Here is a 24087-nt window from a genome sequence, read left to right as displayed (position 1 = left end):
CATTTTATAGTGTCACGGGCTTTGCTTCTGTCTGTCTCTTGGGCAAAAAGCTTCCACTAAATACAGGGCAGAGCTCACTGGAGACAAAAAGTGCTACGTGCGCACTGGGTGACTCAGAGATGGTTTAGCTAACGGGATGGTTTTTAATCTAATGCCCCCTTGAAGCACTGGGAATATCTACTGCATGTACATCAAAACTGCTCAGAGACTCATACCTGCACATGGTAAGTGAAGACAATGACAGGCTCACAGTAAAATCACACTGTTTCTTTGACCCAATTTGCAACTACAGCCAGTAACACAAAACAGAGCCAGGCACTATCACTTTGCTCTATAAATGGTGTTGCATTTTCTTTTAAATCATCTTTGTGGGGATGCTGGTACATAACAAAGGTGAAATCTACAGTGCCACCAAATACATAGCGAGCTAATGGGAAAATCTATTCACACTCTGAGAAATTAAACAGACAAGTGTTATCTCTCCTCACGAATTGTATATCATCAACACAGATTAATGTTGCATTTTGCATTTATTACTTACATAAGATCTATATAGTATAACTAGTTGCAGATATGGGAAAATTTGTAACATTTCACTCCAGGGCATCTCATTTTATTTAAATTTTGATTGAAAAAATAGGTCATTTTGATTTGAAAAATATGGATTAGTTTACATTTACAGCTTATTTTCAGTGGATATAAGATACTAGGTTTCAGTTGTGAAAGTGCTACTCTCTAACTGAAATCAGCTGTGGTTATTAAATCACAGCAGATGCTTTAAGTCTGTGTAAGTAATAAAACAGAAATATCCTAAAATTCAGCTCAGAAAAATCACAAGGTGAAAAAAAAGAGACACTATTATTATCATTTGCCTGAAAATTAATTATAAATTAAGATTCAGTGTCTCAGCCACCTACACAAAATAGTGTGAAGGGCTTTAGCAATCAGAAGGTTAGAAAGGAAAAAAAACCTCAAAGATAGTTTGTCTTGCAGCTTTTTAAAATATGAATGCTCTAAATTAGGAGATCATTATCAATTGTGAAAATTGGAACATTCCTGCAAATTATGCATAAATGTACAGGGGAGCAATTGATGCCAGAAGCTTGGGAAGGTTAGGTAAACCTTGTTGTATTGCTTAATTGGCAGACAAAAAACTATTCTGTTTTGGAGGTAAGAGTGTTCTAATTTAAATAAACAAACAACCCTAGAAAATTTGAGTAGGATCAGCAGTATCAAGTGTTTTTTTATAGTAAACAACTAGGAACCTTTTCAAACCACTGTCTATAATAAGACTGCACAATTGCAATTACAGCAGAATCTATGAATGAAATACCATAGTCAGACATTTTACTTTCAGAGTTAGAAGAATTGTTGAATTTTTCACATACTACTAAAGTTTGCTGAGTCTAGGTTGGAGTTCTCAATTCACATCACAGTTTAAAAGAAATTTCTTCTATACCATTACTTTGCAAAACCACTCATTTTTGTCACTCTGCTGCCAGGAGTGCATTCATGGGAGTTATTCAGAACAGATTAAAGTGTTAATGGCATCAAGTAATTTATCTGGATTGTAAAATAGAGTTGGATTTTGGCAGTACACTAAAGAAATATTAGTAATTTTATATTTCTTGAGAGAATATTACACCATTATGTAAAAGGGGCGTATCAGAATGAATACTGTCTACATTGAAAAATTAAAACCTCATAAGAGATTTTAATTTCTTGAAGAGTGAGCAATTAAAGAATTTTTGATGTGACTTTTCAGTACACATATTAAAACAAAATCAAATCAGTACACAAGAAATTAAACTAAGCAGAGAAAGTGCTCTTCTGCTGCTACTGTCTTGTGCAGTTTTTCAGAATATTCTGTGATTCCAAGATCTGTGAAGACCTGCATTTTATGCTTTATTAAATACTCCTAAACTAACAACAGCTAGATGACTAGTTCAGGAGTAAGGATGGCATTCTAGAAAAACATACAAGGATCTTAGTTTTATGGTTTTATCAGCAAATGTCAAATTGTTGCACAGGATAAAAGAAGACAGAACTCCATGCTGGGATGTATGAACAGGAAAATAGACTTCTGTGAGCAATGTAAAGGAAACACTGATTTCCTTTTAGCACTGGAAAGAGTTAGCTGATACATGGTATCCAGTTTTGGAGAGCTAACCTCAAATTCAGTATGTGGTAAGTGGAGAGATGCTCATTTGAAAAAAAAAAAAAAAGAGTTGATCTTAGGTTCAAGACTTATAAAGAAAAAGAAATGAAAGAATGTAGTAAAAAACAATAGTAAAAATAAAACCAGGAAAATTTTGCTTTGTGGGATTTAATTTCACATATAATATATAATATATCATATTTATATATATAATATATACATCATATTCATATATGATATATCATATATCACATTTACTCACTCTACTTATTGTCTATAGAAAAATGTAGCAGCAAAGTAAGAAACTGTGCAAAATACATGATTGGAAGAAAATTTCCTTTCTTTTTTTCTCCTCACCATCACTGGCTGTGATGATGGCAGTGTAAGTAGTGTCTAGTTTGCATTTTCTGCTTAATGGTGAGAGGTACTCCTGAAACAGTGATCTTAACTGTTTTTTTTTATAATTTTGATTTCATGCTTTGGCTTGTTTTGCTTTTGGCAAGCTAGACTTGAATTCTAATGCTTCATTTTTATTTTGCACTTTATTTTTGCTCAGGCTAATCTTTTTCTCGGATGGTGTTACCTGCAGGATACAATTTAAAGATCTTTCTAACAAGTGAGAGGTCAACTGATTGCATTTTTGCTACATATTAATAGTATATATGTTATCTTCAGAAATAGAGCTGTTTTTCAGCATGATATCTATAACTAATACCTAAAAGAATGGAAATAACTATTAATATTTTATTAACAGTATATTTAAAATCCAAGCAGCCAGTTATTCCTCTGAGCATGAATATATGAATTATCATATTCTTTCTTGTTTTATTTGTATTTCTCTGTATCATATTCTCTCTGTATTTCTCTCTTGACAAGGCAGCTGCCAAAGAGATTTTTTCTTCAGACTGTTGTAGTGGCTTAGGTTAATAGTCTGACCAAACTTGTCAGACTGATATGATATTCAGCATGGCATTTTCAACTGCTCTTCCTTCTGCTAAATTTCCAGTGTTACAAGAGTAATGTTTACTCAAAAAGCATGTGCTTATTATGTAAATACTCCACAATACCAATATTGTTAGCCTAAAATGAAGGGGTTGGCACCTCTCAGAAAACAAAATAGGATGATCAGAGATTTTTCAGGAAGGATTCCTTGAAGCAATGGCTCAAAAATATCACTGTAATTCAAGCAGAAGATGTTGATTCTGGCAGCTTGTGGCACTACCAGCAAACTGTACAATCCTTGGTTTAAAGTTTGAATTGGGTAGTGCCATGTAGTATTGTGTAGCAAGTTATTTTATTTTCCTAAAAGGGAATTCCTTTTGAATAGTAACATTAATGGAAAGTCTAATTTTTTTCATAATTTACATCTTATATTCAATGTGACATTTTCCATGTTGTAGCTCTAGACCCTTGTGTCTCATCCTTTCAATGGGTGCCTCAGAGACAAGTTTCTGTCCATCTCACATATTAAACATGGTTGATAATATGACATAAACCAGACTTTAGCTTATATTTTTACTTCCCTTTTTCTGATTTCCTGATTCTCTTCTTCAGAATGATCATGCCCTTCTACCCCACACATCTTAATGGCCTTTTGCTGAAATCAGTTAAATAAGTGTGTCAGTATTAGTGGGGACTTTTTGATTTTGCTTAAATTTTTAATGTTTCTTTTTGTTTAGGTTTTTGTTTGGCATTTGTTTGTTTTTGTTTGATTTTTTTTTCCTATGTTTAATTTTATTGGTCTTTGGAACTACTATTCCTCTCAAATAATTTTATCTGTGTAGAATTATGCAGGCAGTCTGGTCATCTTCCTTCGAATCAATAAAATCCTAGGCAGTGATTAATCCTACCTGATAAGATGTCTGTCTGTCTTTACCATACTTCTGCCATTTTTTTCAGTTTTAATAATAAATACTTTTCATAAGACTAGTCCAAGACTTGAAACACACTGCTAGTAGTTTCCCTTGTCTGACATTTCCCTTTCATGTAGTCAAATGATCAGGCAATTTATATCCACTGACTTATGAATTTCATCAGTTTATCATCCATTGGGTAATTTTAAATTCTTTACTTCTCAAGCATCAGAAAGTTAATGTAAATTTAAGAGGCTGTGACTGCAAATTATTCTGCGTTATTCTGTTATGTCATTATTATTGCTATGCATTATTTTTTTCAGTCATTAAGTGAATTTGTTTCCTATATGAAGGACAGGGTTAGAATTATTCCACAGTCTTTCATTGAGAGATCTTTTTCAGTAGAAATTATACTGTTTTGTCAACATTTTATAATCTTCTACTTCAGTAAAGTGTGGAAAAGGAAATTGCTCACAAGGAATTTTTTTTTTTTCTTAAAATGAAAAATATACTATTATTGCAGCTGCTACCACCTGTATCAGAAGAGACATTTTCTTCAGGAGTTTTCTCCTGGGATGTAAGAGAGTTAAAACTGTGCAATTTTTCCTCATTATTCCTCAAAGATTTAAAAACCCCAGTCATGGGAGAATGACATCTCACAGATTCTTCTTATCATTAAAAGTAAGAAGAGGATTCTTTTTTATTATAAAAATTTTCATAGAACAGAAAAAAATACATCCCAAATACTTATATGGAGGAATTATACTCTGTCACCAAAGAGCCTAGAAGGAGCAGCTAAAAATTAAATGTAGCCATAAAGAACACATTAAAATTGCTTTGCATATCCTGAAAAAATATTTCATTTTGTTTTACACATCCTGCATAATTTTTTGCATAAATAGCAAAAATGTTCAACGAGAATCACAATTATCACAGCAGTTGTTCTTTTTCTTATGGTAACAAAACCAAAGCCACCTCCAGAATAGATGTTCACATGGAAGGAAAAGTGACTTATTTTGATAGGTGGAGTTTCATCATGGAATGGCAGAGCCCAGATCAAAGGACACAAAATAGCATGAAAACTTTTAATACTACCAAACATGGAAATTAAAAGATCAAAGTGTTCTCATCTGCAGTACTGAATAACACAGTTCCATCAAGAAATCAATAAAGGATAGGGTTTTTGTTAGCCAACAGTACCAATAAAACTGCAGCTACAGATCTGTAGCAGATAAAGCTGAAACTTCATTAGGTTACTTAGTCCACGTATCTCTTTTATTCTGTGATCAAATACAGGTTTATAAGAAAAGGAGGTTGAATAATGGCAGACTAATAAAAGCAATCACTAGAATCTGCTGGTGAGGAAGTGTAATAACACACCACCCTCCCACCCGCGCTGCCCTTTCCCTAGCATTAAAATAAATGACAGCTCACTAAAGAAAAAAAAAAGATGGAGAAGGGAATTCAAATATTTTCATCATAGTACAGTATTATGGGAAATACAAAGCAGCAGGAGAAAGTAAAAACTGCACTAAAGAAATTAGGTGGGTCTATTCTCTGCCTTTTTTTTTTTTAACATATCAAGTAACCCCTTTAATTTCATTAAACATCCCCTCCTATTTTGCTTTTTATTTTGAATTTAGATTTTGGAACTTCAATTCTTGTTTTTGTTTGGCTGTTTGAAACAGGGACCCTGCATTTACATTGACACTTGACCTTACTTCTGTAAACCATGATGGTTTTTAGAGAAATGGCAAGAAAGGCAGCATTTACAGTTGGTTTGTGTTCCATCTTCTTAGCTAGAATTTGCCTTTTTATTCTATTTCAGTAGCAGAAGGAATTGCCAATAATCTTACACAGTTTTCTCACTTGCCTTTCACACCCCCATATTATCTCATCTCAGTCCAGGCAGCCTTTTTCTTGAGAGGTATTTAAAAATTACAAACTTCTGTCATGCTGGTAAATCTGGCTAGGCTTCTTTCATAGCCATTAGACAAATAGGTTGGTTTAGATGTTCATTCAATGCAGGAGTTGAATTCTGGAGACAGGCTTACTCCTTCATTTGCTGCATGCAACTTAATTGAATCTAGAACATAAAAAGGAAGCTGAAAAAAATTCCAGCAAAAATGGATTTCTTTCATGTGGTTCTCTATTTAGTAGTCTCTACTAACATTCCCTGTAATGTCTTCTCTGAGAATCTTTGCCAAATACATCAAATTCTCTTTGTTTTAACCTTCTTTTCCCTTAAAACACGACATTCGTTCCCACAGCTTTTTTTCTTCCTAATCTCTTTTGAATAAACAACATTCACTCACATCTTACGTTTTTCTTAGTTGCGTAGAGGGCTTCCCTGAAACTCATTATTGTCTCAATGGTCATTATTGGTCTCAATGGTTCTCTTTCTTTTTGTTCTGTCATCCATCCAAATAGTAGTTACTGCTTCTTAGCTATTTCATACTTCTCTTCCTTGTTTCTCTACCACTCACTACTTGGAGAGGTCAGAAACCTCCATAATAACACCTTGTCAGGGGAATACCTAAGTACTGATGTAGTCCATGCCATAGGCATGGGAAATCTTCTGCAGTGGTTTGGTGTTAAAACCTTCTCTAGCCACAAAGGGCATCAGAGGCTTGAGAAGCTGTCTCACCACAGACATCTTTTTAATCACACATCACATTAAAATGACAACAATTTGCAGAAGTCAGCACTTTAATGAGAAAAAGCTGAGTATTACAAACTAGTCTACATAATTGTGAGCCAGTAACAACATAGATACACCCAAATAAAAACACAACTCTAAGCAACACGTTTAGCTAAAACTCTTATTCAAATTAATAAGAAAAATTGACAATTAAGATGGAAAACATAAAACTAAAACAGTTTCCTTATATAGTATTTATTTTATCATTTGCTTCCTCCCTATCAAATAATTTTATATTGGTTCACTAGAATGCCTCTTCTTGTAGGCATTATAATTCTTGTAGGCATATAAATGCCTCTTCTTGTAGGCATTTCTGTGGAGCCTGTAGGCTGCCCATAGCAACTGATATCAAGGCTCTGCAGAGCACTTCAGTGTCCTGGTGGTATCCTATATATGTTAAAGGTAAACCCCTAAGATTATTGCCTGTGTCCTGATTTAAGATCCTGCAGCATCTGGACACACACAGTAGCTAAAGGCAGCTTCAGGCAGCTGTCACTAGGCTATCTGCAGGAGCAAGTGACATGGAATAGGCTGACGGAAAACGCAGAGCATTGCCACTTTTCTGCAGAAGTTTAATGACAGAATTTTCCCAATGTGTACCTTGCTTCTGGTAACAATGCAATACCCATTGCTTGGGGCTAATGCACAAATATTATAATAAAATGTTAAGGGAAATTTTGCTGAAATTGAAAGTATGAGCAAAAGAAAAAGGGTTTGCATACACCAATACACCATTTCTTTGGAAGGAGCACTTAGAATGAGAACATTTTAAACTAGCAAAATATGACTCACCTGAACACAGGGTAAGTCATCCATAAGAAGCAATTTGTTTCAGACTAAAAATTATATTACTATAGATAATCTCAATGATGATCATAAGGCCTGAAATGATATATATGTAAGGATTAAAGGACAGGAGAACAAGATAAAATGTTCTGATAGGAGGAGTTCAAGCATCAAATTATGCATCCTAGGGCAAACCTCTACCGAGGTGACTTAAAATATAAGCACAAAAAATGCTCAGAGAGAAAGATGAAGTATCTCTCAATTAAGGTGTATTTCTAACTTGCTCTTGGAATGTGATATTTCAGGCTGAAGCTACCAAAATTTTTCACTATGAAATTTAACAAGAGATTGTTCTGCTTCATTACTTCTGAATTTGTTGAAGATCTGATTAGAGGGCACATTGATAAGGTGATACCGTAGAGAAGGCACTTAGAGGGTAATCATTAAAATCTGTATGCATACTAGCAACTTGAGGTAGATCACAATAAGTATTCAGTGCACTAAATGACACCATATACTGCAGTAGAATATGTACAAGGGAGGAACATTCTGAAAATAAGTTAACATTTCAACATAAAGATTTTTGCTTTAAAAGTTAAGGAAAGAATCCTGGTAATAAAAGTCTCAACAGTCTGAGATTCATTAACTGCTATGCCAAAGAAATAAAATGGCAAATACTAGTGTAGAAAAACAAAGATATCCAAAGTGTGATAGTTAAATATTTTTAGCATGGGTGATAACGTCAGCAAAGATACAAAATTAAGGGATTCAGTGTATACTAACAAATAACTCCAGTTTTCACAGGTGCATCATGAACTTCTTAAGTATTAGGGATCTTTGCCATGATATATGATCCTTGTTACAGGGTAAGAAAGAAGTTGTTCCACTCCTTTTCCCTCCACTCCCATCTATGTACACTCTAAATGGATTCACTGGTTGAAAGTCCACATCTCCATGTCTTGATTGCTTATGTCAGGTATTCTTGTATGTGCAGGGCCTCCCTCTTTTCTTTGACAGCCCACTCATGCTCTACATAGGAATTATGTATAAATTTAAGCACTGAACTACACAGATAACTTGTCTTTCTGAAGGTTCTTAATACTGCAAAAAAATGTCCAAAGGAGGTGACAAGTGACATAATGAAGAAAAATACGAATATATGATGCTTAATACAATAAGTACAGAGTTAGCCCAAAGCATTCACATAATACTCAAAGATTTCCAGAATTGATCATTACTTCATATTAGTAGCAGCAACCCTTTCTTTTACGTGCCACTTGAAACTATCAGAACTAGTTAGCTTCAAAATAGTTTTTTTTAAAAGTTAAATTTAGATAAAATGACTTTATGACTCACTGAAATACCCACTAGATTTCTTTCTTATAAAGGACAAACAAACCAAGCAGCAGTTTTGACAGGAGGTATTCAAGTAATAAATGATACATACTGTACTAAAGTTTGAGTATGATGGGTAGAAATAATAGACAGACTTCAAAGGTTTGCATAGAAATGAAGAATGTCATAGCTCTTGGGAGTAAAAACATAAGAACAGAAAGTTAATATAGTGAGCTTTGTGCATAGTCTAAAACTGTCAAAGCCTGACCTCTTTAAAATAGAGTTGTCAGAACAATTAACTTCAGGGAAAAAAAACCAAAGTCATAATGAGGTGACAGTGAAAGAAAATCCTTTCCTCAGTTCTGAAACAGGATATGTTATTTTATCAAGTGAAAAGTCTCATAGGGACATATTTTTTAATATGTGTAACATACAAAAACACTCTGAGAAGATTCTTTAAACTGAACAGGTACATAGTTTGGAAAGACACAGAAGGTGGAGGAAAGGTGTCACTTGATTGATCCAATAACTTTTGGGTTTGGAATTTCATCAGTTGTTCTTTCTTAAGTACAGCTTTTTGTCTTATAGCTATAAGAAACATTTCCAGTAGTGTTCCAAAGGATCTGGACAATGCTGAAGTTTCTTTTGCCAAAAATGTATTGCTTAAAATAAGACAATTTTTCAGTATTTTAAGTTTCTTTTGATTTTACATATTAAATAAATACATCCTAGTCCTCTAATTCTGGATCTGTCTATAACTTACAATGTACTTGAATTCCTAGAGTCATAGAATTACAGAATACTTTGGGTCAGAAGGGGCCTCTAAAGGTCATCTCATCCAATGCCCCCTGTATGAGCAGTGGAATCTTCAACCCTATCCCACTGCTCAGAACGCTATCCAACCTGAACTTGAATGTTTCCATATTTTCAGGGATGAGGCATCACCTCTCTGAGCAACTGTTCCAGTGTTTCACAACCCTCAAAATAAAAAACTTCTTCCTTGTATCTAGTTTAAATTTACCCTCCGTAAGTTTCAAACCATAGCCCTATTGCAATGGGCCTTACTAAGAAGTCTGTCCCCACCTTTATATAAGCCCCTTTCAAGTACTGGATTGAAATAATTTGCATTACTGAACTGTGATCTGGATGTTCTTCATAATTTTTATAAGATTTCAATCACTAGCATGTACTTTGTATGTAGCAATTAAAAAAAAAAAAAAAAAAAAAAAAAAAAAAAAGCCAGATCATCTAGCCTGGGCAAAACAGATAATGAAGATCTGCAAAGACATGTCAGTATTCCAAATTTTCCTGTGTATCATAAGCCATTTGTAGCTTCACACATTTCTAGAATAAAGTTCTGGGCATAAATATTCAGTCTTCCTTATAGAAGTAGCACTGAACACTATATAAACTGTTTGTTAAATACACTCATATTTGAACAATAACATGTTTTTTTAGATATCTCCCTATCGCTGCTAAGGACAAACATGCTGTTTGTATCTATTCAAATATTTGCTAGCATATTTTCTTTTGCCTTAAGGCCTTTGCCTAAAGTGGAACCACCAAAAAAGGTTAGAGTAGGGGATTTTTCAGTTGGCAATACTACTGTAATCCAATTTATAAAAATGTTAAAAGAAGCTCTAGAAATTGATATATTTCCGCCCTTCAGGCAATTTTTGTGTGTTGCAGGATTTCTAAGCAACTTGTTATTCCATTTACACTGACTTTGTGACACTGGCTTTTGTAGAGGTGCCATGATCTGCTAATATAAAGTGAGCCTATAAACACTAGAGAAGTGGAAATGTGGGTGATCTTTCAGTTAAAAGTACCTGGCCTGTAAAAAGTGTCTTCTTCGCAGACTTTTCCCCTGTCTAAATTTAATTTAGTAGAGGCATAAAATACAATTTGTTTTCCTTTGATAGTGTTTTGAGGGTTTGTGAGTTCCAGTTTGTTTCTTTGGTTTTGGAGTGGTTTTTGTTGTTGGTTTTTGGTTTTTTGTTTGTTTTTTTTTTTGGTTGGTTGGTGGTTTTCTGTTTTGTTTTGTGGGTTTTTGGGGTTTTTTTTTTGTTGTTGAGGGTTTTTTTTGTTTTGTTTTGTTTTTTTTTTTTTTTGTGGTTCTGTTTGTTTGGGTTTTGAGTGTTTCTTCCAACTGAAAAATTCTGTGGATTTTTCATTTCCAAACAACTCACAAGTGAAAACAAGAATATAATTTACGGCATTTTGGATGTTCTATAATGGATTTGTAGAACAAAGTTTCAAATAAAATTCATCCTCATTTATTCTGGAGTTGAAACAATGGTTTGTTGATGAAAAGTTGTCCCCAGCCTGATGTGGAACTCTCTCTAAAGCCTTCTGATGTAGGAAAGGCAAGCTGGCTTCACAAGTAAAGTTATGTAAAATAACAGATATCTATATATACTCATGTGGATTAATAGTACACACTTTCCAAAAAATGACTGATGTGACATCCATATGTGAGATTAAACAGATATAACTCACATAATGAAGCTTAAAATCACTAGTGCAAATGTTTTCTAAGAACATATCTTAAACTGTTTGACAAAACATGGGTGACAAAATCTGTGAAAGATCATTGTTTTCCTGACTCAGTTTATGGTTATGTAGTCAATAACCTGGAATACATGAGTTAGGAGTTTCAGCTGGTTTTTCTCAAGCACAAAAAGTCATTAACTTTATAGTAAGTGAAATCACTTACTTCTTTTAAAGGTAAAGCATTAGTTTTAGTCCTCTGGCAATAAAGGTTTATGGTATCACTTTGATTTTTGACGCTCTACAGCATCAATTTGTTCTTGTCCAGTTTTATCAAATATTAGCTGATGTTTTCTTTCCATGTCATTTAGCACAGAGACATATGAAACCATTCCTTTGGCTGCATTTTGTGCACAGTAGGCAGAAATAGTAAGAAAATAGAAGGCCCTTCTGCATGGCCGTAGCACAGTGCTGTGGCCCACTGGTTCATTTATTCATCAGTCACCAGTCCTAGTGACTGCTGGGCACTTGAGTCATGAACCAGCTGTTTTCCTCGGTTGGTGCCTGCAACTGTGGGGAAGTGCTGGGATTTCCCATTGGGCAAGTCCTTCTCCAAATGAATAACAACCCCACTAGGCCCATCCACCTGCAGCCAATGCTCTGGGAATTGCTCTCTCCCCCCGTAGTCCCACCAAGCTAGAGCCACTGGAACCTGCTGGTGGTCTCACTTTTGCCAGCAGCTGTTCCCCCTGGAAGACCCTGGCCCTCCTCCCATGCCTGGGCGCTGCCATCTCTTCAGTTCTCCTCCCAGCTGTGTGCTGGTTTAGCATTGGACAGGTCATGCCATGTGTTCCTGCTCCTTTAGGGACTCACTGACCTGATCACAGGCTGCTGTCCACCATCAGGGCTTCTCACAGCAGATGTGAACCTTTGCTGCCGTGGCTCTTCTGTGGCACCTAAAGAAACCAACTGCTTTTCCTTGAGGCCAAATACATCAAAAGCATTCAGCTTGTAGCTTATTTCTACTCATTGAATGAACTTGGTGAGTTTGTATAATAAGGAACCTCCCTTTATGGCCTAGTGTGACTTTATGATGCTGATTTGTATCCCCATTCACCTGTTTAGCTCAGAAATAAGTTCTGCACCTTTAAGACTGATTCCAAGAAAAAGCTGTGGAGAGAAGAAGAGTGGAGTTTGTTTTCAGAAACTGCACTCACTCCTCCACATTCCTGTTCCTGGACTGTGTCATCTGCATCATGGATGGACAGTGGGAGAGAGCTGTCCTTTGCTTTTTGATTAGTTTTTAGCTAGCTGAGGCAGAGAAGTTCTCTGGGTTTTTTTGGAACTGTTCTAACCTGTACTGGACTGAAAACCCAGAAGAACACCGGGAGCTCACGCCTGTGACTCATCAGCGCCAGGGACATGGCACTTTCAGTGCAGGAGGGACTGATAAGAGACGGAGCAAGCCAAGTTACACCCCACAACAAGAACTTTCTGAATTGGCCATCTCTTCAGAACAGCGAGAAGTTTTATTTTTTAATATTATTTATTTTTTATGCTTGTGAATACTTTGCTTGTTAAATAAATGGTTTTTTTCCACTTTTCTCCAAGGAAATATTTTTCCATGCCAGTTGGGAGAGGGGCCACTTGAATCTGCTTTCTAGTGGGACCCCTTTTGGAGCAAATTTTCTCATAAATTTGCCTTAAACCAGGACACTCTACTAGCAAACCATTAATGTTATAATTCCTGCAATTTATTTTTCATTAAGCTTGAACAATTTGCTGTCTTTTCTTCCATTTTTCTGTGACTTAATAAAAATGAATCTTGGGGCAGGGGGACTAAAAAGAAATTAAATATATATTTATCTTCTGCAACAGAAAATCAATTATAAATTATGGATCTTGTACTAATCTTATAGCTACCTTTACATATGAGATGCTGTCTCAGGTTTTAAATCTTTACTTCCTTTAGGCAACAAAATGGATGTAAATTATTGAAATAAGGCCTCTGTGATTTCACATGTCACAGGTAAATGCCTGGTATTTTGGAATGGATGTGCTGATCTTTCGGCTTTAAGTACCATTTGGTGTCTTACCCTGTGGGTAACTCTTCTTATTGCTGACAGCCAGTGGCTTTGTAAAAGGTCATGTTATGGATATGTGTCCTGTAAATGTGCTGTCATAGCACTGCTGCTGTTTTCTGTGGAAAAAGTGGAGTTACCACCTTCTTGTAAATAACTGCTGTGGCTTCTCTTCTGTCCAGATATTCAGGTAGTTTAAACTGATTCTAATTATTAATTAGTAAGATAACATAATTTAATTAGTAAGATAACATAATTATTTGACTTTTTAATTCATAAATTGAGGTGCATTGAAGTGTTCTCTGCTTGTATCATAGAGGCTGTAGAGTGTGGGTGCCCAGGCTCCCAGCAAGGACTGTGGCGGCTCCCTGAGGGGCAGCTGGGGCTGCTCCAGCCGGTTCCAGCTGGATCCAGCTGCCCACCACAGGGCGTGGCTGAGCCATTACTGGGGTGGGGGTACCTTTGGAAACACATGTAGAAAAGGAGAGAAAACACCACAGAGAAAAAGAGGGGAAAAACAAGTGAGAGAAGCAGCTATGAGACCTGCAAGGTGTGAGAAGGAGGGGGAGGAGGTGCTGCAGGCACTGGAGCAGCGATTCCCCTTCAGCCTCTGGAACAGGTCGTGGTGGAGCTAGAGGAGAATGTGTCCTGAAGAAATCACAGCCTGTGGAAAGCCCATGCTGGACCGAGATAAAACTGTGAGGTGGCAGAAGCTGCTGAGCAGTTGTGGATGAGCCCGAGCCCCATTCCCTACACTGACTAAGGGAAGAGGTGGAAGAGTTGGGAAGAAAGGAATAAAGTTGTGCCTCGGGAGAAAAGGTTTTGCTTAATCTATCTTGTTTCTCAGAGTCCAAACATATTTTTATTGATAATAAAATAAACTAATTTTCCCCAAGTCAAATCTATTTGGCTCATGACAATAATTAGTAATTTATCTCCTTGTCTGTGATCTCCTGACCAAGGAACATTTCTGACTTATTTTCTCCTTCCCTTCTGTTGATGAGGGTTAGTGAGTGCTGTGGTGTGACACTGGCCAAATGCCAGGCACCCATGAAAGTCCTTTGCTTACCCTCTCCTGCTACCTCCTTGAGCAGAGGAGCAGGCAAAAAAATGAAGGGCTCATGAGCTGAGATAAGGATTGGGTGAAAAAAACACTCTTAAGGGCAGAGGAAGGTTTAAATTTAAAGGTACAAAGTAAATTTATTATTAGCAGAGAGGAGGATAATGAGAAGTAAAATAAGCCTTTAAAACCTTTTTTACCCCCCAGCCCCTCCCTTCTTCCCAGCACATTGACAGCACAGGGAGACAGGATGAGAAGGTTTTGGTCAGTTTGTCAGTCAAGATCTTCTGCTCACCCAAGGAGAGAAGTCTTTTTTTCTGTTATGCCATGGTTTTCTGTTAAGCTTTGGGGTCCCTCCCATGGGCAAACATTCATCCCAAAACTGTTCTGGCACAGGTCACTCATCCACAGGGTGCAGTCTTTTAAGGATAGCTGCTCTCCTTTGGAAGCAAGGGCTCTCTCCCTATTCAGGTCTCCCACTAGACGACAGCTTTCTCTGACATCCACCTCCTCTGGCATGAGCACTTTTCCTAAAGGGTGCAAGTGGATTTCTGCGTTCCCTGGGGACTTCATGCATTACATGGGAGCAGTTTGTTTTACCGTAGTCCTCACTATGGCTTGCAGAAGAATTTCGGCTCCAGTGCTTGAAACAGCTTCTCCCCCTCCTTTTTTCCCACTGACTTTGGTGTCGCCATGTTGTTTTCTTTCACATGTCTTCACTTCCTCCTCTTCTCTGACCAGAAGAAAAACTGCTGCTTGTAGGTACCATTGCTAATAAGTTCCACTAATTTAAAGATTTTTGCAAAATCTTGCAGAGTCGAGAAGTCCATGTTGTCTAAGTTCTGCATCAGGGAATAACTTGTCATACTTCCACTGCTGGCCAGGTGTCCCCACCACCATTGTGTGGGCAGCAGTGGCCACAGTGGTGCTGGCACTATTTAACACCTCTCTTCATGCAGGGTGCTGGGAAGGGGAAGCTGCCACCACTGCCACCCCTGCTCTTTCACCTGCAGCACAGCTGGCTAGGGGTGGCCAGGCAGGCAAGACATAAAAGCACCTGGGTAATCTGATGAATTTTTCTATTAAAGACTTTTCTGTAAATGTTTTTTGGATTAGTGCAATTTAGAGATCTTGATAAAATACATTTCAAGTTGACATACTTGAAGTTTCCTTACATATCTGCCTTTTCCTATAGTTACAACCCACCCCAGAAGATGAGGGTAACCCAGTTTCTTATTAATAGAAACCTTGGGGGAGGTTAAAGTTAAGCAGAACTGAATGACTGGTGTTTATGTGTGTAGGGTTTATTTTAGGACAATTGCGTTGCAAAGGAAAGCAGGTGTGTAGCCCTTTTGGTTGTTATTATATTTAGTAACATAGCAATGTAAAAGCATTAAATAAACACTTTAGAAAAATGTATACAGAAAAGAAAGAGTGAGGGAGAGGATTAGAGTAGAAAGATACCACTGCCCATGGATCCTGTCTGTGTCTTGTCAGAGTCATGGTTGCCATCTTGGTCTGTTGCAGGTGGGAGAAGCCCATGAAGCATGAGCTCAGTAGGTTAACTCAGCTTCAGCTTTAGGTGGAAAGCCAGGTACCACCCCTGGGGATAGGCATTTTACACATTAGCAGCACTGCTGGTCTTTCACAGTTTCTCTGGTGGAAGCCCCCAGAACTGAGTCTGCGCATGCTTCTGGAGTCATGAGTTTACAACACCTTCCAAGACATTGGCTTTCATATCAGCATGGTTGGGCCAGTTTTGCCCCATCTGAAGGGGCAAATACCTTTAGACCCACGTTTGAACATCCCCTCTGAATGTAAATTTCCCATTACTTCCTCAGAGAAGGTAGATGGGGGGCAGTTTTAGAACTGAGCCAGTTGTGAAACAGGAAGACTAGCAGTAAAGAGCACTGCTCTGCCTCTGCAGGGTCTGCTTCTTATCTGCCTTCTCCCTTACCTGGCTCAAAACCCAGTACACATATAACTCCTTGTCCCCCTTGGGTGGGTGGGTGTGCAAACCTGCTGCCTCCACAAATGGCAAGAATTTTTAAGTCATTAACCATTAACATTCCAGTCTCTCACACCTGTAAGTCTGCAAAACCTTTCAGTTCACTGACTTAGGCTATAAAAGAATGTATTTGTCTTCCTTTAATGTGAATTGCAATGTCAGCCTAAAGAATGATCTTCTGGTATTTCAAGGAGGACGCTGTAGAAAAAAATATATTTGGCTCCTAAGAATTCATATTGTAGGGGTTCCACTTATAACAGAATCAAAGTAGGTTGGTGTAGAAATCATACCAAGGCCTCATGGCTGAGGTAAGTTCATTTATATGAACCAAATCTAGACCAAGTGGAAAAAACAGGAATGAGGAAGCAAAAGCTTTGAAATTCTGCACTGATACAACTTTTTTTGTTTTGGTCTTTTTATTGTGGGGTCTTTTTTTAGTTCTCCCAGGCAGTGTGAAATGTTGAGGCTAGCTGCTCGTGACTCAAGCTGATTTTCCTTTCTTCCCCTACAATGCATGCTAGTTTCCAGTTATTTAGAAAGAAATGTTAGATGCAGGAAATACTTGTAGTGCTATCCAAAAAAAACTCCAAAGCCCATCCCTTAAAACAAGAACTCTTTGAATCACTTCTCAAAGAGCGAGACGTATAAGTAAGATCAGAGAATACATACCTAAGTAAAATATGAACTGTCAGAAAGTACACTCCAGATGTAGGGCAGAAGAGATAACCACTCTAATTTATTAAATAGAACAAGAGGCACATTACCCTAAAAACTGCAATGTCTAGTGAAGGTGAGAGAACATACAAAAGCATGAACATAAGATGTGGCAAGCCTTATGGTAGTTCTGCAGTTTGAAGACTGAGAGGAAAATCAACGTGGTTATTTCTGGAATTGGAGTAAATGAGGTGGAAAAGAATAGGAATATTATGTTGACAAGTACACAGAAGGTAAAAAGATTAGAGCAAACAGCTAATTACCATATGGGAAAAAATGTTGTTTAAAATGAAGGGAAGAAATTGCAGAAAGCTTTTTGCTGACTTAGGTTGCCTTGACTGTATGCCTTTATCTGTATTTAAAACTCTTGCTTTGATCTCTGACTCCTCTATTTGTTTTCCAAAGCTCAAAATTGGCAAGAGATGGGGAGCCACCTGACTGGCACAATTGAAGCATGGAGTTCCTCTTATGTGTTTTTATATATGAGAGAGGTCTTTAATAAAACTAATTTTGCAAAGAACATCTAGTTCAGTGACACTGCTCTATTAGTATATTGCTTACAGTTATTTCTCTTCTGTAGTTCTGGATGCCAATTAATGAACTGTAACTTAATTGTACCATAAATTTCAAGGACAGGATTTTTTGGGGATTTGTTAGTTTGTTTGTTTGTTTGTTTTTGTTTTTTCTTTTTTTAAAGACATGGATTGTCTTAACCACCTAGATCCTAAAAAAAGGCCTTCTTTTGGTATTTTTTTTTTGTGTTTGTTTGTTTGGATTTTTTAATGATCTGTTTCAATACCTAAGAAGCTCTTTCAGGGTGAAATTTGAACAAAAGCTGGTTTTCTGGCAGGGTTATCCTATACATACTCAATCACGTATCTGTATTTCCCTATTGCACGATACAGAAATTCACTAGTGATCAGCTAAGCCACCAGTATAGTTGGTTTTTTTTTTTTTTTGAGACAGTAATGGTATCTTATATCTTACTTTTGAGAAATTAATCAATAAAAAAATCTCACTAGTATCAGCCAGGTCTAACAAATTCTGTTTAGTGATGTTTCAATAAAAGATCTAACCATTTTTCTTCAATCAATTTTACCCTCAAAAATATCTAGATTTTGGGAAATTGTCTTGTAATCAATATTGCAATGTAATTACAGCTTGTCCAAAATTCCATTTTCTATGTAAAGGTAAGACTACTAGTAAGAGGGGAAATGTAAGGTAATTTTTTTCTGAAGCTCTTAAATGGAAATGTGGTTTGTTTCTGGTTTGTTTTTTTTTCTAGTCAGTTAATGTTTCTCACACTGAGCATATGACACATATGACATCCATGTTTTTCTTGAGCAGCACCTGGTGGATAGACAGGATCGTCTAAGCTACGTCAAATTGTAGGAAATATCTCTGAGTGAGTCAAGACCCGAGTATCTACTTTTAGGCGTCCTAAATTTACCTGTTTTCATCTTAAAATGACTCCTAAGACCAGAAAAAAAAAAAAAAAAAAAAAAAAAAAAGGTCTTCAGTAGGTACAAACGAACAGGTCTTTCTTTCATTGCATTCTGGAGAGCACATGTATGTGTTAACATAGGAGAGTTTTCAAGTCAAGAACATGTTTGAAATTTTGCAGTGACAGTTTAGAGATACATCAGCCCATAATGTGTCTGCAATTCAGATGTAAAAACATTATGTTTGTCACAATGTTCATTACATCTACTGATGGGCTTTATTATAAAAAGTGAAAGTAATTTGTGCCTTTTTATTGTGCAGGTTATCTGGATTTCAGCTTCCATCATCTATTGTGAGCACAGGATCTATCCTCACCCTCTGTTTCACCACAGATTTTGCTGTTAGTGCCCAAGGCTTCAAAGCTATCTATGAAGGTAAGAACTCCTCTTACTGGGTGTTCACTGTACTTAATAGATATTTTTCTTGTTGAAATGTGATGTTTCAATTTTGTTTGGGATTTGAGTAATCGGCTGGTATTGCATTAACTGTAGGGCTTATTTTGTACCATATTTAAAATGCTACTTTATCATAGACATAGCTTTGAATTTTAAATTTAATTTAAACTCATACTGCAATTTCTGATGGGATTTTTTTAAACAAAATTTGTTAGGTCTCCAAAGCTGGATTCAGAGATGGATTCATTTAAATAGTTTTCTTATTATTTCCTAAATTATTTTTTTGGAAGCATCTTTAGGCAATGTCTAACTTAAGGGGTGTAGTGATAAAAATGAGAGGAGATATGGATCCTAAATGGTCTTGAAAATGAATCACTAATCTTCTCATGGTGGAAAATTAAAAAGATGACAACAAAAAGATGTATATATAAAATTAAAAACAAACAAAAAAGCAGTTGAAACTTACTCTGTGGAAGGTGTTAGACTGCAGTGAAGACTCAGTTCTTGTTAGAAATAAGGCCAAGCATTTCTTGTGTCTACCAAGAATTATACTTATTAAACTGGAATGGTGCCTTTTGTACAGCTCAAAGTATTAAAGAAATGATTTTATGAGAACTGTTGCCATTATTGGGGAAAGTTAACAGGTACACTGATATTAAGTTGCTTGCTTGTTGGATTATAAGGGTGTTTTGGGTGTAATTCAGGATTGTTTTCAGACTGAGTGTGTGGTGTTGCTTTGGTTGTTTTGGGGTTCTGTGTGCGTTTGGATTTTTTTACTGCTTTTTTATGTATTTATTCATGGAAATTCAGGGGTTCTAATACTTAAAGTTGTAGAAGGTTCATTTTCAGATTACTTTTCAAACTCTGAGTAATTTTTCTATGGTTTCATAGATCTAATTCTTGACTGAGAGTGTTTATTGTGCAAAATTTGCCTACAATCAGTTAAGCGCCTGAAATGTTTTTATGATGCAGTTGATGTGGAACTGAATGTAGAAAGTAGTATGGTTTGATGGTAGCTCTTTACTAGAAAGAGAATTTGCTAGTGTGTAAATCCATTACATTGGTCACCACTTTAGAGAAAGTCACAGTACCTTAGAGACCACAGGTACCTTCAGGTGCTTGGTGAGCTTTGATCATGTTTTTCTAGTACTGTTGAAACTTTACCTTCCTTTCTTGAAAAAATCTACTCCCTATTGAGATATATCTTTCTTTCATATCTCATTAATATTTTGAAATTATAGTGTTCTTTAAAGTCTTTTCTTGAATTCAGTATGCATATTGAGGGGATTACATAGGTGTGAAAGACAGGGGCGAAGGAGGTGTCATGAGTAGCTCAAACTTCTTTGTTTCGAGCTTTTTCTCTTTGGGTGGGTAGCTCACAGTATGTCTCTCCTTGATAGCTATTCCCCCTTCCTTTGTCCCTCAAAGCCTTAGCACCTGGTAAGTCAGTAACCAGTCTCTTATTTTTTAACTAATATGGGGGCTGTGAGAAGACTAAGATTCCTTGCCATAGCCTTTATGAGCTTTACTAGGTAAGTTGAAAAGGAGCATCAGAAATCATGAACACACCAGGAGCTGTTTTTGTTGCCTCAATAGGAAGCTGCTTTCTTCATACCTCTATTATTCTCTCCTATGAGATGCATGCGATAGCATATTTCATCCTTTTATGCAATCTGAGCAGTTTGTTTTTTGTATTGAAGAGCACAGTGAAAAGGGCTAAAGGACATCTCTTGACTGTCAACTTAGGAACACATGCATGGAGCTACAGGCTGTAATATAATGACACTTCCTGCTGGCCTACTTTCTTGTAAAAACCCCAGCAGGAAGAGCTGTAATTAACAGTGACAGACAGTACCACTTTCTGGTTAAACAACACTGCCCCCTTTCAGATTTAGGGCTGTACACCTGGCATTGTTAATGAACTTTAAATTGATGTCAAAATGTGACATTCAGCTGTGGAAAAAGTGGTGAATGTCACTCAAATGACAGCATTTCAGTCTAGAGACAGGCAGTGGGTACTGATGGTTCTAGAAGGAATTGTAGCAGTGAAGGGTCAGGTGTTTTTTTGTGAAGGCCTGGAGTGATTTCTGCTGCAACGGCCAGCTGATTTGCCCCATAGTTTAAGAACTTCCATAACTGTTCCCCAGACAGTTTTTAATAGTGACAGCTTCTGGCTTCTGTGTCATATATGATTTTAAGACAGGTGTTCAGTTCCTCTAGGACAGGGGAATACAGACCAGATATAACCAGTCAGTAGAATTTTTTATAATCACTCTGCTAGCTACCAATTCCTGGCTAGTTTGCTTTCCTAAACTATATGCCTGTCCCTGGTTTTGGCCACCTCTTTCATTCTTCTCTTGAGTAAGGTAATTACTGTTCAGTTGGAAGCAAGGGGAGCATTGATGTGCTACTGAATGCTGCTGCCAGCTGAGAGTTTGGGATATTATGGGTTCAGGATGCAGAGTTTGAAAAACTCAGTAGGGCACTAAACCAGGAAACAAGGCAAGTGAACCAATTCAGTGGTGATTGAATGACCTCTGAAGATACACCCATACTTGGTATCCCTAGCAGAGAGAGAACATTACATACTTATCCCTGGACTAAGATTCTGACCTGTGCCTTTTACGTAGTATATTCTTCATTTATGACCTCAGCTCCTGTGCAGCAATAACATAACTGGATATTTTGTGTTTTTAAAATGTAGAAATAAGAATGAAGCTAGTGAAACCACATTATGGCACTGTAAGCCTTTGAATATTGCTGATATTTACATGACTTAGCCTGGTGTCAACCATATAGCATGTGGATATTGAAATTAACTAAATCAGATCCTTGTGGCAGAAGACCTGGGAGTTTAACGACACTGATGAAGTTGGACAGTTACTGAACTCTTAGGCTGAAATGTAGGTTTCTTTACGGGATCATTCTTTCACCAGATTTTATGTGTGTTTCTGAGATATTTAACTAATAATATTTTCATTTTTCTCAGTGATCACATCTGCTCTCTAAGTTCTGGTACTTGTGTAAACTTGAACTGTTCTATTTTCTAGAAATAAAATTATCTGTGGAATATTCAAACATCTGATTATATCAGTAAAAAGAACTATGAACTTCTGAAGTAGTAAGTTCAGTTTATGGCATCAGTCAGCTTAAACCATTAAATGATTTATTGACCATTACAATCGCTGTTTAATACATAAGCGTAATTTTTTTAGCAATAGAATTGGAGAATTGAGGGATAGTTTCTGTAATATGTGGGGTTTTTTTTATAATTGCTGTGGAATCATAGGAAATAGGTTCAGGCTTTGCAGGGACTGCAGAAGGAGAAAACAAAGTACTTGGACTTGTGCAATTTTACTTAATTCCCTGGTAAAATCAGTTTTATTCCTACTTTTCTAGAATGAAGTTAACAAGCCATTTTTTAAAAAGGTTCTTTGAGGGAGGGCTGCCTACAGAATTAAAAAGTCATCATTGCTGTATCATTGTAGTAGTTTTCTTTGGAAAGTCAGAAGTATTCCTCCCATACAGAAAACTTGCTTATATTTGGAAATAGAGACAAATGCTCTTTAAAATACAGCAGTATCTGAACTGCTATGCATATTTATAATTTGATGGTCTTTCTTCTATTGAAGTACCATGGCCTGCCATTCAGAGAATCCAGCTGCCAAGTGGAAAAAAGTAGCAAAAGTACAAAACTCATTTCATAATGTGTTCCTAGTTATCAACATAAAATGAAACATTATGGAGTTTAGTTTATATTTGGATACATTAGTGTCTGTTACTAAACATTAAGATGCCCTCTAAGGCTAACAACGCTCAGTTTATTTTAAGGGGTTTTTTGGTTGATTTTTTTTTTGAGTTTTGAGTTTTGTTTCTTTGGTTTAGTGGGATTTTTATTTGTTTTGTTTGTTTTGTTTTCTTTGGGGGTTTGAGGGGGTTTTTTTGGGTTTTTTGGGGTTTTTTTTATGTGTCGGTGCATGCGGTTGTTTTTGTTGTTTCTAACCATATTTTGTAGTGTAGAATTGGTCAATAGTGTTTAAACAACCTGCCAGATGTACTGGACTTGGTGTTTGTTTATACCTTTCCTTGACCTCTGTTCTGCAGAAGCAGCTGTTCCTTGCCAGAAAAGAAAGCTGGAAGAAAGTCCTTCTGTTATACTTGCCCACAGGCTATATTTCCTTTTTTCTTTTGTTCTTTGATTTCTCAAAGCTTTCTGCTCACACCCAGCATTAACATTTATACCATCAGTCACCTCATCCTTCCTTATGCACTTTCCCAAAGCTTCTTTTTAAATCCCTTTTGACATCAACAGCAGAAAGCAGTGATGCGCTTCCATGGTGTATAGCCTTTGAAGAAATTTTCTGATGTTTTCACCTCTTGCAAGTTCTTGTTCTTCTTGAGTATCTGTTACGTGGTAGGGGATTGTTTTGTTTTGGTTGGTTTTTGGTTTGTGTTTGGGGTTTTTTTTTGTTTGGTTTGATTTTTGTTGTTATTTTTGTTTTGTTTTGTTTTGTTTTGTTTTAAAGGTTTGATACTTTTGGCTATATAAAATAAACAAAAAAAATTGAAAAATTTCCCCTACCAATTTAGCATGATTCTGTGAGTTTGCCAAGGTAATTTTCCCAACACTGTGACTTTTTCCAGTTAACATGGACCCCAGTGTAATAACGGACTTCTGGACTCAAGCTAATGTTTTTTTGCATTTTGCTTGTTTCCCTCCATCAAGTACCAGAATACCTTTTCTGCACTCAATTTTAAGAGTAAAATTTTGCTTGTCATTTGTTCAGTGCTTGAACTGCTTGCTGCTTGTTATCCATGAGTCTGGTTAATGGCTTTTTGGTTCTCTCAACAAACTCTGATACAATGATGAGAGTAGTTACTTTCTGGGAATGGATGAATAATCCAATGAATAATCTGAGGCAAATATTTCAAGTTCTCAGTAGGAAGCTAAATTGGCAAGAAAATACCGACTTTATGCAACTTGTATGCATAATGATTCCTGC

At 36.6% G+C, this 24087-nt stretch overlaps 1 protein-coding gene across 2 annotated transcripts in view; it reads left to right on the top strand.

Annotated features, from left to right (window-relative positions):
* The window catches only part of CSMD1 (CUB and Sushi multiple domains 1), a 1065169-nt gene that overhangs the window by 310335 nt on the left and 730747 nt on the right, over positions 1-24087 (top strand). For both annotated transcript variants that reach the window (XM_038133051.1, XM_038133050.1), the window contains exon 3: positions 18951-19063. In XM_038133051.1, coding sequence (XP_037988979.1) covers positions 18951-19063 — 113 coding nt within the window. The remainder of the gene's footprint in view (positions 1-18950; positions 19064-24087) is intronic.

The sequence above is a fragment of the Motacilla alba genome, chromosome 3, assembly GCF_015832195.1.
Source record: "Motacilla alba alba isolate MOTALB_02 chromosome 3, Motacilla_alba_V1.0_pri, whole genome shotgun sequence".
NCBI classification, from domain to species: Eukaryota; Metazoa; Chordata; class Aves; order Passeriformes; family Motacillidae; genus Motacilla; species Motacilla alba.
The sequence above is the reverse complement of the archived record's forward strand: the minus strand, read 5'-3'. Positions and strand labels throughout refer to the sequence as shown.